Source organism: Balaenoptera musculus, chromosome 1 (assembly GCF_009873245.2).
Source record: "Balaenoptera musculus isolate JJ_BM4_2016_0621 chromosome 1, mBalMus1.pri.v3, whole genome shotgun sequence".
Taxonomy (NCBI): Eukaryota; Metazoa; Chordata; class Mammalia; order Artiodactyla; family Balaenopteridae; genus Balaenoptera; species Balaenoptera musculus.
This window is the reverse complement of record NC_045785.1, coordinates 32,939,447-32,955,898: the sequence shown is the minus strand read 5'-3', so window position 1 is coordinate 32,955,898 and position 16,452 is coordinate 32,939,447. Positions and strand designations below refer to the sequence as shown.

The 16,452-nt window shown below is 42.4% G+C and overlaps 1 protein-coding gene across 1 annotated transcript; it reads left to right on the top strand.

Moving 5' to 3' along the window:
• The first annotated feature begins 1,699 nt into the window (after positions 1–1,699).
• LOC118882720 (general transcription factor IIF subunit 2-like) lies at positions 1,700–3,915 on the top strand. Its single transcript, XM_036828913.1, has 2 exons — positions 1,700–1,790; positions 2,884–3,915. Exon 2 carries the CDS (start codon positions 2,973–2,975, stop codon positions 3,744–3,746), a length of 774 nt encoding a protein of 257 aa, XP_036684808.1. The 5' UTR covers positions 1,700–1,790; positions 2,884–2,972; the 3' UTR covers positions 3,747–3,915.
• Positions 3,916–16,452: the final 12,537 nt, after the last annotated feature.

Below are 16,452 nucleotides of genomic sequence, written 5' to 3'. Positions count from 1 at the left end.
TGGACTTCATTCTATGAAAGGTGGGGAGGCTCCGAAGGCTATTAAGAAAGAGAAAGACATTTCTTTATTTAAAATTTATTTATTTATTTATTTTTGGCTGTGTTGCGTCTTTGTTGCTGCGCGCGGCGAGCGGGGGCTGCTCTTCGTTGCGGAGCGCGGGCTTCTCATTGCAGTGGCTTCTCGTTACAGAGCACGGGCTCCAGGCGTGCGGGCTTCAGTAGTTGTGGCGCACGGGCTTTTAGTTGCTCCGCGGCATGTGGGATCTTCCTGGACCAGGGCTCAGAACCGCTGTCCCCTGCCTTGGCAGGCGGATTGTTAAGCACTGCGCCACCAGGGAAGCCAGAGAAAGACATATTTAGAATCATGTTTTAGGGACTTCCCTGGCGTTCCAGTGGTTAAGAATCCGCCTTCCAAGGCAGGGGACGTGGGTTCGATCCCTGGTCAGGGAACTAAGATCCCACATGCCACAGGGCAACTAAGCCCACGCGCTGCAACTATTGAGCCTGTACGCTCTAGAGCCCACGCGCCACAACTAGAGAGAAGCCTGCACACTGCAACGAAAGATCCCTCATGCGGCAACGAAGATCCCGTGTGCCTCAACTAAGACCCGATGCAACCAAAATAAAATTAAAAAAAAAAAAAACCACCAGAAACATGTTTTAGAAACGCTACTTTGACTCCAGCATGTGGAATACAGTGACCGAGGAAGCAAATTCAGTGAAGAAGCGATTGCACTGAATCAGGAGAGAAAAGTTGTAGAGTGGCCTCAACTGGGCCAGGGCATAGGGATAGTGTGGGCAATTTGAGATGAATTAAGGAGGTAGAATGGGCAGAACTTGCTGGCTCACTGGAGCGAGATATGGGGAGAAGTAAGCTTAACACTCAAGTTTCTGGTTTAGGAAACAGGGTGGATGGGGAATACTGGAAGAGCAGGTTTGTTTCGGGGCAGAAGGCATGAGAAGGTAATGGGTCCTGGTTTTGACCTATTAGGAATCGTGTGCATTGCAGGACATCAGTTGGCATTTGGGTGGTCTGCCAGAAGCTCAGGAGAGAGATCTGAACTATGGTTGCCCTTCTGAGAGGGTTCTGCAGAAATATAATCTTCAAAAGGTGTGTAGAGTGAGAAGGGACAGCACCTGGGACCAAGGAACAGCAGTTATGGCCCAAGACACACTGAGGTGCCCACAGAGGAGACTGGAAATGGCAGTTCGAGAGGCAGGAGGAAACCCAGGAGCAGGGGGCATCATGGAACCCACGGGAAGAGAATTTTTTAAGATGAAGGGAGCAATCAGGAGGGGAAATAAGGGCTTTCTGCATTTAGCCAGAAGATGGTGAGAGCAATTTTAATTCAAAGTGGCTGGTCAGGGACTAGGAATAACTCCTCAGAGTACCTGCATCTCCAGCCTTTCTAAAGATGCTGAAGCAAGCTGCCTTCCCTCGAACCCACCCTACACTGGAGAATTAAGGAAGATGGGTTCAGTGGAGGAAATAATCCATTAAGCTATCCACCCTTCAGTGGAGGAAATAATCCATTAAGCTATCCACCCTCATGGGTATGCTTTAGGAGATTTGGGGAAAAACCCATAAGTGAATCAAGGTGATTGGCTTTCCAGGGTGATTGTAACCCAATCCCATCAAGGAACTCCCTAAAGGTGGCAATAAATAGAGCTGTGTGGAGGGAGTGGGTTCTTCCTTCCAGGGGGAGGCAGCCTGGGGCCTGAGTGAGCCCTGCTCATCAGGGAGCACCCTTCCTTGTAAGCCTTGCTCAGCACAGCTTTCTGCCTGCTCTGGTGAGTCTCAGCCTTGTAGAAGGGGCTTCCTTCCCGGCTTCCTTTTGTAAAATTATGCTCACTCTTTGCTCTCTATGCCTTAGGCATGAGGGCACCCAGAGAGGTTATCTTAAGAAATACAGCCTCTCAGCTCCTGCTGGTTTAAATGGATTTGGATTTGAATTGGAAGGTTTCCCCACTTAGGTCAGAGAGAATATGGCAGAGCAGAGGTTGTTGAAGCTACAGTGGTGGTGTTTGATCCACGGTGGGCTTTAGGAGCTGTGAGGCAGGATTGCTCTGCCTGCAAGTCAGATGCAGATGCCTGCGCTCTGGACCTCAAAATATAGGCCTGGGGAAAAAAAAGAAGAAGAAGAAGAAACAAAATATAGGCCTGGAACCTGCTAAGCTCTGTGGCCTCGATGTCTCTGCCAACAGCTGGTGTCAGGGTCTCTCCCTGTGCTCAGGCCAGGTTGGCAGGGAGGACGTGCCCCCAAGCCAAGGCCCTCCATGCCTCTTATTTTGTGTGGAGGCAGGAGGGCAAAGCAGGATATCTGAATTCTGGGCGGTGGGACCTGGGCGGGGTGCGGGGTGTGGTGTCCACCTCCACTCCATTTTTTCACAACAAACAAACCAATCAAATAAGACCTTTCTTTCCTTCAAAAAAATAAAATAAAATTATTAAATGCCTACAGCACTGAAAGCCACAAACTCTACCCTCATGGCGCTTACAGTCTAGTGGGGAAGAGATACGATAAAATAATAAATATATAAAATATAAATTATCCAGGACATTTCACATTGACTGGTGCTCTGGAGAAAAATAAAGCAGGGGAGGACAGGGGGAAACAGGGTTGTAGGGAAGGCGTTTAGGAGATGGCTGTGTTTTAGAAAACTCTTCACATCAGTAGATAGGAGCTCCTGTAATTTTAATTGCTGAAGTACTTCATTTTCAGGATGTGCCACACTTATTTATCAAACTCCCCACTTTTATGATGGTTTCCCACCTTCCCTTATTATGAATCGTTTGACAATTGTTGTATAGCACTCTTTAGATTCTAAGACTCTATCTTTTAACATTTCTGAAGTCAGCATGTGCTTTATATTTCCTCGCTAGGTTCCTGGATTCCAGCAGCTGGTTTTGGTGTCCTGCTTCCCTCTTCATCCCTAGCTGGCCCACCCTCTGCACCCTCAGCTCAGGTGCACATGGCCTCCAGAGGCAGCAGACCCAAGCCCCAGAGCATTCCACTCAGCTTGGAGGGAATCCAACAGAACCAGCGGGTATGGCTGGTGAAGCTTCCTAAATACCTGTCACAGCAGTGGTCCGAAGCTTCTGGAAGCGGTGAAGTAGGGAAGCTGCAGATTGCCAAAAATCAAGGGAAGTCTGAAATCTCATTTATTTTGAATAAGGAACTTACAGACATTCGAGGTACAGATGGACAACCTGCCCCGGTCATCGCTCCCAGGGAGCATCAGCTTGTCTTGCAGGGGGTCAGAGGGCAGGTCCTCACAGCGCTGATTGAGCGTGCACCGGATCAGCTCTCCCTGGAAGGAACGGTGGTACATCGGGGAGAATGCAGACCTGCTCTGAATGAAAACTACATGAGGCTGAAGAGAAGGCAAATAGAGGAGTCTTCCAAACCTGCCAGAACCGTACAGAAACTGGAGAAGGTAGTCACGACCAATTATAAACCTGTTGCCAATCATCAGTACAACATTGAATATGAGAAGAAAAAGAAAGAAAATGGAAAGAGAGTGAAGGCTGATAAAGATCAAGTTTTAACCTTGCTATTTGCTGCCTTTGAGAAACACCAGTATTATAACATAAAGGACTTGGTTGGCATCACTATGCAACCTGTGGTGTACCTGAAGGAAATCTTGAATGAAATCGGTGTTCGGAATGTAAAAGGGCCCCACAAAAACACATGGGAGCTAAAAGCAGAGTACCGGTATTATCTGGCAGCGGCCAAGAGTGAGTGAGACAGCCCTTTGTCAAGAAGCGCCAATATGAGTGTGACAATCTTCCGACGCTAAAAGTGATGTGAGGCTGTGCTATTATTGCTAAGAGTTAGGGCGGTTAAATATCTTTTTAAGTATTCATATTTAGATTGTAAAACAGGGAAATAAAAAAAGATGTAAACTGAGAAAATGTCTTCTTTGCTGCATCCCCAGAGAGCTCAGCTCCTCTCAGTCTAAAGAGAAGTGTTGGGTTTCCCTGGTGGTGCAGTGGTTGAGAATTTGCCTGCTGATGCAGGGAACACGGGTTCGTGCCGTGGTCTGGGAAGATCCCACATGCCGCAGAGCAACTAGGCCTGTGAGCCACAACTACTGAGCCTGCGCGTCTGGAGCCTGTGCTCCACAACAAGAGAGGCCGCGACAGTGAGAGGCCCGCGCACCGCGATGAAGAGTGGCCCCCGCTCGCCGCAACTAGAGAAAGCCCTCGCACAGAAACAAAGACCCAACACAGCCAAATAAATAAATAAATAGTAATTAAAAGGTGCTAATAATTAAAAAAAAAGAAAAAAAGAGAGAAGTGTCATCAGAAACTGGACAGGGGTGGGGCCAGGGGTGGGCCTGGGGTGGAGGGTAAGGTTGGCTGGGGTAGGGGTGGAGGCAAGCAAATTCTGCATTCTAAAATTACCGAAGAATACAGTTGTTTTTGAAATGTTTAAAACATATGGTCCTTTAATATGCAGAAACATCAATGAAAAAATATTTAGAGTAAGAGAGTGAGATAATTAAAACTGGCAGTTGGCAGGTAGAGGAGGATGGCCTCCGACTGATGGAGTGGAAACAGGCTGTATTACAGATCCTTTCCTTACTTCAAGGGAGTTGTGAGTTGTATCTTAAATTTGGATCCCTGATCGTTGCCTGAAACATCTTTTAAAGAGATTCCACTCTGGCAGCAAGCACTGAAATGAAAATTGACAAGAATAATGGCAACAATGACAATAATAATGGCTAACATTTATGCACTTGGTGTAAGCTAGGTGCTGTGCTTAGGACTTGATGTCATTTTTTAGATAATTTTTCTCTTTCAGCAGCTCCACGAGGGAGATGTGGAGTCTCTCTTCTGCTCTCCCACCCCATCCTTCAAAGGCTGCTGAGGGATGTGGGGTTGAGGAAGGGTTTTTATTTTTTATTTTTATTTATTTTGGCTGTGCTGGGTCTTAGTTAGACGTGGAAGTCTGGAGGCCAGAGGAGGTCTGTTTCACTGCGTTGTTCAGGGTGCTCTGCTGCACGGGGACCAGTCTCATTCCTGGAATGTGCCGCGACAAGGGGTACAAATGTTTCCTCTGGGCCAGGAGCTAGAGAGGGAGTTGGCATGCTGTTATCTAGGGTCCAACAGGGCTGTCTGGAGGGGTGGAGAGACCTTGGTCGATGTAGGCTGAGAAGTGGCATCTGATGCCAGGGTTGCGGAAGGAATCATAAGCAGACACCTAGAGCAGAGGTGCCTTCCTCTGCATCAGGCTTACTGAAGGAGAGCTGTGTCAGTGATGGGAAACCTCCGAATAACCAGCTCAGCACCTGTGAGAGCACTGACCTTCTTCATCTACCAGAGCCAACCAGAGTGCCAGCTTACACCAGAGGGCTTGAAATCAGATCTCAAGAGTACCAGTTCACATACTACTTTCCTTTCTCCTCCATCCTTACACATTGGCGGGTCCCAAACAGTGGTTAGTGAATAGGGGAGGAGACAGCAGGAAGCGAGGAGGGAGCAGAGTGATGAAGCTGTTCCCACGTGGGGAAGGTGAGAGGGCTCCACACTGAGCCATGTCTGGGCGTTCTTATCACTGTATCAAGACCGTTTGGGACCTAAAGTGACTGTAGGGCTATTTATTTCCTAGAGAAGAAAAGGGCGGGTCTGCCAGAGTCTCTTCCAGGGAAGGAGGTTACTCCATAAATGAATATTATAGAGATGGTAAGAAGCAAAAAGAAAATTAGTTTGATTAAGTCTTGAATGTTGCTTATTCAACTGGTAGGGGGAGTAACTCTAGTCAGGGGAGTAACGTGAAGGCAGTCAATGTTGTGTGACTTTATTCCAACAACAATCAGCTGCTGAGTACAGGCCCAGAGTCAGAGTTGGGGTTTTCAAGGGTTGGAGGTTTTCTAGGTTAGTATGATGGGTGGAGGGAGGGGAGAGAGTTGAAGCTGTTTACAAAGATTTATAATGATGGAAAGGTGGAAAGTGGAGACAGGAGGGGAGAGACAGATAGTGGAAAGTAAACGGCATCAAGTCCTGGGAGACCCCAGTGGGGTTGAAGAATTACTGGAGTGTAGGTACCAGAGAACCTGAACTGGAAAGACGGGAGGTGGTGGTCAGTGATGTTAAGTAACTTCTGTGAAGTCATAAAGCCACCAAGAGGGGAAATGGTGGCCTTCCGTCACTTAGACTGGTAGTCCCCAACTCACGCTCATTGTTTCTGTTCTATTACGAACGCTTGGAATAAATCTGACCTTTCCAGCTTCATAACATTCCCTCCTGGAAACTATGGTGTCAGCTTGAATGAATACTATATTTTCTACCACCAATTTTCTCCTTGTTTTCTATAGTTTTTCTAGGAAATAGCTTTTAGGTCCTCCCATACTCTCCCTTCCCATTTATGCTGAGCTAGGTCTCCATCTGTCACATACTTTCTAAATAATGTCTCTGCCTGAAACAACCAGTTTTGTTTATTCCACACCTGGTATAAAACCTTAAGTGATTCCTTATTCACTGCTTCAAGTCATAGATGTCTACCTAATTTTCTAGGCCATCCACACTTTCTCCTGCTATTACTGAGAGCCTTCCATGAATCTGAGTTCCAGTTACTCATAGAAGATGAATAAAGGGAATCATGCTCTATGTGATCTCATCGATGTCCTCAAAAGTAACAATTCTTATTGAAGTTCCAGAATGCTCTGAGTGATACATATAGTGCTGGCCAACCTGGGCTAGCTCCCAGAGAGGACACGCATTTCCAGTCCAACACAGAGGGGCACAAGGAGGAGGAATGAGCAGACCAACCTTTCCCATCAGATCGCCTGGCATAGGACTTGCACTCAATGCATTCTCCTTAAATGAGTGAATGGCTTTCAATGCACAAACATTTACTAAATCTATCCATCCAATTAGACTGCTAAGGACAATTCATGGTTGAATTTAAGTCAATTTGAATAGGTAAGTGAAGTTCTGGAAATTTTAAAAGCAATTGAGGAAAGTGGCTTCAAGGACTTCATGGCTATAGAAGGTTAACAGTATTTGGAATGAAATGAATATCAAGATCATACAAATTCATTTTGAGGATTGCAATTCACTTAACTAGAACAATATGACTAAATTAAGCAAAGCGTGGCTCTGTATCCCAAATGTAGAGAGGCGCTAACAATTATATTCAGAACTGGTAGAGAAGCAATTATACTCCAATAAAGATGTTAAAAAAAAAAAAAAGAAGAAAGAACTGGTAGAGAGGGAGATTGAGAGACAGGGAGAGAGGGCCAGCTACCTGGTACTACCAAAGCTACCTGCTTTGTACTAAATTCCTCTACTTATACCATTAAAAAAAGAACTTATTTTATATATAAAATAGATAAACAACAAGGACCTACTGTGTAGCGCAGGGTAATAACTTAAAATGGAAAAGAATCTGAAAATGAATATATATATTATATAATCATACAAGTAATTATATATATAATCACTTTGCTGTACACCTGAAACTAACAAAACATTGTAAATTAACTGTACTTCAATTTAAGAAAAGAACTTATTCATGCTTATTTATTTTTGTCTCCACTGAGAGTCTTTTAAATAAGTCATAGTCATACTTTTTTTTATTGAGGTATAATTGACATATAACATTATATTAATTTTAGGTATACAACATAATGATTCAATATTTGTATATACTGTAATGTGGTTATCACGATAAGTCTAGTTAACATCTGTCACCATACATAGTTACAAAAATAGTTTTTTCTTGTGATGAGAACTTTTAAGATTTACTGTCTTAGTAACTTTCAAATGTGCAATATAATATTATTAACTATAGTTACCATGCTGTACATTATATCTCCATGACTTATTTACTTTATGACTGGAAGTTGTGCCTTTTGATTCCCTTCACGCATTTCCCCCCCTACCCCTCTGGCAATTACCAATCTGTTCTCTATGGTATGAACCTGTTGTTGTTGTTGTTGTTTTTAATATTCCACACATAAGTGAGACCATAACGTATCTTTCTCTGTCTGACTTATTTCAATTAGCAAAATGCCCTCAAGATCCATCCATATTGTCACAAACAACAAGATTTCCTTCTCTTATGGCTGAATAATATTCCCTTGTGTGTGTGTGTGCACGTGTGCGCATGCATGCATCACATTTTCTTTATCCATTTATCTATGGATGGACATTTAGGTTGTTTCCATATCTTGGTTATTATAAGTAATGCTGCAATAAACATGGGGGTGCAGATATCTTTCTGAGTTAGTGTTTTCCTTTTCCTCAGATAAATACCTAGAAGTGGAATTGCTGGATCATATGATAGTTCTATTTTTAACTTTTTGAGGAAACTCCATACTGTTTTCCACTGTGGCTGTACCAGTTAAGCCATGGTCATCCTTGATGCTTGAGTGAAAGAACTTGCAGTCAGAATTCTGGATGGTGAAGGGACTACACACAAGAAGCCCATCAAGGATTACCAAGAACTACACTCTTTAGAGATTATTTAGCAGCAGGATGGCCCTGGCCTAAGAGATGTTACTCCTTTCCAATTCTGAAGCTCAGCATGAAGGCAAAGGGCAGATGAGAAATAGATCAAAAGTTAAGATGACAGTCGTAGTAACTTGAGGGTAACATTTCCAAGATTTGGGGAATAGGGACAATGGGAGAGGAGAAAAGTAACTCCCTAAGTGAAACCTGATAGCCATTCTAGGACTTAGGCATTAATTTAACAAAGCTTAACACAAACCAAAACTTTAACGAAAATAACTATTTCCTATTTAAGAGGAAATTTTAAGTTGGGAGAAAGGCTTGATAAAGAAGTTGATTTAGCTGCTTATGGGTGAATTTGCCAAGGATGCTTTGGTGTTCCAGATGGCCCAGCTTAGCTGGAGGAACCAGAGGAGGTAAGGGGAATGGTTTGTCTTTATCCTCCATAACCTACCCATGTGGACTGATCATATTAGTTGCTTAATAGTAGATTATTAAAATAAAGGCTTAAGCTGAAAGGCTATATTGTACAGCACATGGAATACAGCCAATATATATATTTTTTAATTTACTTATTTTTTGTTTATTTATTTTTGGCTGCGTTGGGTCTTCATTGTGGCGTGTGGGCTTTCTCTAGTTGCAGGGAGCAGGGGCTACTCTTCGTTGTGATGCGTGGGCTTCTCATGGCGGTGGCTTCTCTTGTTGCGGAGCACGGGCTCGAGGCACGCAGGCTCAGTAGTTGTGGCACACGGGCTCAGTAGTTGTGGCTCGTGGGCTCTAGAGCGCAGGCTCAGTTGTGGCGCACAGGCGTAGTTGCTCCACGGCATATGGGATCTTCCCGGACCAGGGCTCGAACCCGTGTCCCCTGCATTGGCAGGAGGATTCTTAACCACTGCACCACCAGGGAAGCCCGTATATAGCCAATATTTTATAATAACTTTAAATAGAGTATAATCTATAAAAATATCGAATCTATTTTGTACACCTGAAACTAACATAATATTGTAAATCAACTATACTTCAATTAAAAATAATAATAAAGCTAAATAACTCTCCTAAAGGGACTTCCCTGGTGGTCCAGTGGTAAAGAATCCACCTTCCAATGCAGGGAACGCGGGTTCCATCCCTGGTTGGGGAACTAAGATCCCACATGCCATGGGGCAACTAAGCCCGCACGCCACAACTACTGAGCTCATGCACCTCAACTAGAGAGCCTGTGTGCCGCAAACTACAGAGTCCACGCTCCCTGGAGCCCGCACGCCACAACTAGAAAGAATCCCGCACACCACAACGAAGAGCCCCCTCCCTGCAACAAAAGATCCCACATGCCACAAGGAAGATCCCGTGTGTCACAACTAAGACCCGACACAGCCAAAAAACAAAACAAAACAAAACAAAAACCAAAAAACCAAAAAACCCCAAAAGTCTCCTAAAAATAAATTTAAAAAAATAAAATAAAGGCTTATTTGTTAGGGTGCAGTGAACCCTCCAAAACAGTGATTCCCCTCTATCTCTGCCCCCAAATTTCTCACCTTTAGTCCCAGATGAGTGTGCTGGCAAAGCACTTGGTGAGGAGGCTTCTCCTGACCATGGCTTGTCTCCTGAAGGGACCTCATCCTTAGATGTTTGTTGATTTCAGGGAAGCCAAGGTGTTAAGTGTCTTAAAATGTCATCAAAATAGGATGGACAGGGACTTCCCTGGTGGTGCAGTGGTTAAGAATCCGCCTGCCAATGCAGGGGACACGGGTTTGAGCCGTGGTCTGGGAAGATCCTGTATGCCACAGAGCAACTAAGCCCATGTGTCACAACTACTGAGCCTGTGCTCTAGAGCCCAAGAGCCACAACTACTGAGTCCTCAGGCCACAATTACTGAAGCCCGCTCACCTAGAGCCCGTGCTCTGCAACAAGAGAAGCCACTGCAAGGAGAAGCCCACGCACTGCAACGAAGAGTAGCCCCAGCTCGCCACAACTAGAGAAAGCCTGCGCATAGCAATGAAGACCCAACGCAGCCAAAAATAAACAAATAAAATAAATAAATTAAAAATAAAAACAGGATGGACAGCACAGTAGCCCTGCCCTGACAACTGCTCAATCTTTTTTTATCTCTTTGCCCCTCCTCAGCCTGTTTTCAGAAGTAGATACCTGCTCCTTATTTAATGCTATGGAATGTCTCTGAAAAAGTATCAGAGCCCCATCTTAAGGTTTCTGTAGAGAATCTGGGAGTGGGTGCTGGGAGCTTATTGGTTCACTCACTCATATGTACCATGTCAAAAAAGGGGGCTTATTTATTATAGGACCAACAGCTTCTTACTTATAGAGCAAAGTGTTCCAGTACCAGAAACATTTTTCAGTGAGGAATTGCTGATAAGTGCAAATTTATTTTTATACTCTTTAAACAGTACTTGTGGAACATATTCATTGGCCCTAAGGGCGATCAGAGATTGCTTTGACAACTCGAATTGTGAAGCCCTCTTCCTGTGTGGTTCCTTTACTTCCCTTGATCATGACCCCAGTAAACTCTGTCAGCATCACTACTTTAACAGGATGTTCCAGACCCCATCTTAGTTGCCACGACCAAGATTCTGAATCAGCCAGCCTCTAGGAAGGCCAGATTCCATTTAGAAAAGGAGTATAAAGCAGCAGTTCCAAAACCTGGAACTTAGATGCTCAGTCAGGCCTTCTCACAGAAATGCTGAATCTCAGCCTCCTGGGGTGGAACCCAAGATAACTATATTTTTAACAAGCTGCAGTTGATTCTGATGCCCAGGCACATTTGGGAACCACTGATACAGATTCAGATTAGGCTATAAATTGCATATTTATGCCACTCCATATGACTAATTACAGTAAATAGGCTGATGCCAGAGACAGCACAAATTATTTCAGTGACAGACTGAATTTACGCTGATGCGTCTAATTTAATCATCTTTGTGCTAAGGATAATTTAACCGTTATCCTACTTGACTATAGGAATTTCTCAATCTGTTTATTTTTTTATATATAATACACTCATACCAGATTCCCCTTATCAAGTTGTATATTCCCACAGCAAACCATGTTTAACGCTGTTTGAAGCTTTAGAAATAACATCATTTAAAAGCCGAGTTGTGACTGCTTGTCCCCATAAGTTTTCATTTATGGTCATCACCCATCTCATCATGGATGATGTCAGAGAGCCCTTTGTTAATATTTCCGTGGGCAGCCAATGTGCATTTTCAAGTCTCCTGAATTTTACGCCCTACTTCGATCAATTTATTGGTAGAAATTTCTGTATTCAGTAGGTTCAGCACACTAGTAAAATGCCACCTAAGATTTTGTTTCTTTTTTTAACTTTATGCAAACATCCCATAGAGCAGTAATTCTCCAAATTTGGTATACGTAATAATCACCTATAAGGGAAGGAGGAGCCTTTACAAATGCAAATCCTTGGTCCCCACACCTGTAGACTGATTAAGAAGATGTGGTCGAGGCCCAGGAATCTGCATTTTAACAAGTGCCCCCCCCCGCAAGATAATTATGTACACTGAAGTTTTTGTGCACTAAATACTAAGGTATTATTTACACTGTAGTACTCACCTTGAGTAATTCCGATATAGGTGATCTGCAAACCACACTGTGAGAAACAAGGATACTCACATAAGAAATGGGAAAGTGGAAAGTTTCACCTATCTCAAGACAAGATTTTAGACAATGCATAGGACATCATCACCCAGGAAAAGCAGCATTGTGGACCTACTTCCATGATTACTTGCATTCTTGGCAGAATCTTGTACCACTGGACAAGTCATGGTATGAACACAACTCTTCGTGAGGTTTTTTTTCAGTCTCATTATGGGTCCAGGATATTCCATAGATATAATTCTTTTCAACTTTTTTTTATTGCTTCTTCATAAACAGAACCTTAAGGTGATTGCTTCTATATCTTGTAACATTAAAACACTTGACAGATAATATTTTCACTTAAGTTTCACTTAGGCTATTGGTATGGTTTATTTCTTAAGTGCAACGTCATTATGAGTTTTAAAGTTCTAGGTGAACTTTTTTCCCCCCACGATTGTCATATTTGTAATAGGTGTCTCTGCTGCATGTCTGTAACTTACAGTTTTGACCATCCTTATTATCACATCGATTATAGAGGATTTCTCTTCCACGTAGATTCTACTAAAGGTGAATATTTCCTTTCTGACTGAAGTCCGTATCACACTTGTTCATATCAATTTTTCTCTTGTGTGGATTCTCAGATGAATGTGAAGTGTTGAAGCCTGAGAGGAGCCTTACACTCATCACATTTATAGGGTCTCTCTCCCCGTGGGCTCTCTTATGAATGCCAAGTTTCACACTCAGAAAAATTCTTGAGTGTGGTACCACACGTACCACACTGATATATTCCTCTCCCGAATGGGAATGGGGTGTATACTGGAGAAGAGTGGAGCACCTGGTGAAGCCCTTACTGTGCTCTTCATGTGGATCTAGTTTCTCTCCCATGTGGACCCTGATGACCTCTAAGATCAGCAGCTCTGTAATAACTCTCACCACCTTTACCTCCTTTATAGGGTTTCTCTCCTGCATAGATGCTTTCAGGATTGCAGATGTTTTTGTACTGGCTGATACCCTCAACCCACTCAGCACATTTGAAAAGTCCTTCTACTGTGTGAACTCCAAGATTGTTAGAAGTTTTTATTTTAGCTCATCTAAAAAGGGTGTGTGCTGGACTTCCCTGGTGGCACAGTGGTTGAGAACCTGCCTGCCAATGCAGCGGACATGGGTTTGAGCCCTGGTCCGGGAAGATCCCACATGCTGCAGAGCAACTAAGCCCGTGCGCCACAACTATTGAGCCCATGTGCCACAACTACTGAAGCCCGTGCGCCTAGAGCCCATGCTCCACAAGAGAGGCCACTGCAATGAGAAGCCCTCACACCACAACGTAGAGTAGCCCCACTCGCTGCAACTAGAGAAAAGCCCATGTGCAGCAACGAAGACCCAATGCAGCCAAAAATAAATAAACAAATATGAATCTCATGCAAATAAATAAATAAATAAATAAAAAGGGTGTGTGGTAGGAAGCTTCTGATATGGCTCCCATGATATTCATGCCTCTGGGTAATCACAGCCTTGGATAATTCCTTCCTCTTGAGTTCAGGCTGGACCTAACAACTTGCTTCTAACAAATAGAATAAGAAAAACTAACAATATTAATTTCCCTTTCATTTTCTTAAACTGAAATGATATGGTAATGGTGATGGGGATGCTACTTCTGTGATCAGGTTACAAATGACTGTGACTCTGTCTTGCTGGTCATCTCTTTCTTGCTCTTCTTGCATGTTTGCCTTCATGGAGAGAGCTACCTGTCAAGGGACTAAGGGCAGTCTGCAGCCAACAGCCAGTAAGGAACTGAGGCACACAATCCAACAGCCTCAAGTAACTGAGTCCTGCTAATAACCATGCTTGGAAGTGGATCCTTCCCCTGTTGAACCTTCATTTGGGACTGCTGCCCCAGCCAACACCTGACTGAAGCCTTGTGAGAGACTGAAACAGATGACCCAGTGAAGCTCTGCCTGGACCCCTGACCCACAGAAACTGAGATAATAAATGTATGTTGTCTTAAGCCACTAAGTTTTGGGGTAATTTGTTACAGAGCAATAGATAAATAATACAGCGTGTAGTGATATCTCATTGGGGGTTTTATTTATTTATTATTTATTTATTTATTTTTGGCTGTGTCAGGTCGTAGTTGCAGCACACGGGATCTTTCGTTGCAGTGCGTGGGCTTCTCTCTAGTTGTGGCGCTTGGGCTCCAGAGCTTGCAGGCTCAGTAGTTGTTGTGCACAGGCTTAATTGCCCCCCAGCATGTGGGATCTTAGTTCCCTAACCAGGTATTGAACCCACGTCCCCTGAACTGGAAGGCAGATTCTTAACCACTGGACCACCAGGGAAGTCCCTCTCAGTGTGGTTTTAATTTGCATTTCCCTAATGACTAATAATGTCGAGCATCTCTTCAGGTACTTATTTACCATCTGTGTACCTTCTCTGGTGGACTATCCATTCATATATTTTTTTAAAATTGGGTTGTTTGCTTTCTTATTGTTGAATTTTGAGAGATTTTTAAAAGATATATTCTGGCATATTCCTTTGTCATACAAGTGTTTTCTCCTAGTCTGTGGTTTGTCTTTTTATTCCCTTAACAGTGTCCTTCACAGAGCAAAAGTTTTAAATTTCGATGAAATCAATTTTTTTCTTTCATGGATTGTGCTTTTGCTATCTTATCAAAGAACTCTGCTTAACTAGAAGTCATGAACATTTTCTCTTATATTTTCTTCTAAGAGTTTTACAATCTTATGTTTTACATTTAGATCTCTGATCCATTTTTTTGAAAAACAGCTTTATTAAGGTATAATTCACATACCATACAATTCACCCATTTAATGTGTAAATTAAATATTTTTTAGTATATTCAGAGTTGTGCAACCATCACCACACCTAATTTTAGGACATTTTTATCCACCGCCCCCCTAAAACAAAACCCACACCCATTAGCAACAAATCCCCTTTTCCACTTTCTACCTTTAGCCCCAAGCAACCATTAATCTATGTTCCATCTCTTCAATCTCGCTTATTTTAAGCATTTTATATAACTTGAATCATACAATATGTGATATTTTGTGACTTCTTTCACTTAGCATATTTTCAAGGTCCATTCATGTCGTAACATGCATCAGTACTTCATTTCTTATTATAGCTGAATAATAGTCCACTGTATGAATATACTATATTTTATTTACCCATTCACCAGTTGATGGACATTTAACAGTTTCAGCTTTTTGGTTATTATGAACACTGCTGCTATGAACATTTGTGCACACATTTTTGTGTGGACAAATGTTTTCGTTTCTCTTGGGTGTAGGAATAGAACTGCTGGGTCTTTTGGCAACTCTATGTTTAACTTTTTGGGGAATTGCCAAATTGTTTTCCAAAGTGGTTGCACCATTTTACAATTCCACCAGTAATATATGACAGTTCCAACCATCACTGCTTGTTACTGTCTTTTTGATTAGTGACATGCTAGCAAATGTGAAGTGGTATCTCACTGTGGTCTAGCTATGATCCATTTTGAGTTAATTTTTTACAGTGTAAATTGTAGATCAAGGTTCATATTTTTGCATATAGACATCCAGTTCTAGCACCATTCATTGAAGGCTTTCCTTTCTCTACTGAATTGCTATTGCACCTTGGTCAAAAATCAGTTCATCATATTTGTGAGTCTATTTCTGGGATTTCTATTCTGTCTCATTATTCTATGTTATCCTTTTGCCCAGATTACACTGCCTTGACTGCTGTAGATTTATAGTATGTCTTAAAATCAGGTATGAGTCCTCCAGACTTTGTTCTTCTTTTTCAAAATTGTCTTGGCTAGTCTAGTTCCTTTACCTTTCTATATAAATTTTTGTTTGGGATTGCATTAAATCTATAGGTCAATTTGGGCAGAACTGCCATCTTAACTATATTGTGTCTTCTAATCCATATGCCTGATATGTCTCTTCACTTTAGTTCTTTTTTCACCTCTTTCCTTAGCACATAAAACCTCACATAATTTGTTATATTTATACTTAAGCATTTCTTTCTCCTTTGGAACCAATACAAATGGTACTGTTTTTTAAATTTGTGTTTCCAGTTGTTCATTGCTAATATATAGAAATACAATGGATTTTTGTATATTGATCTTGTATCCTGCAACCTTGCTAAACTTTTTAGTTCTAAGAGCTTTTTAATAGATTCTTTGGGATATTTTACATAGACAATCATATCATCTGTGAATAGTTTTACTTCTTCCTTTTCAACTAGAATGCCTTTAGTTTTCTGCAGACTTACTACATTTGCTTAGACTTCCACAGCAATATTCAATAGGAGTAATGACAGTAGACATTCCTGCATTAATTTGGAAAGCATTCCATTTTTCACCATTAAGTATGATGTTAGCTGTAGTTTTATTGCAGATGA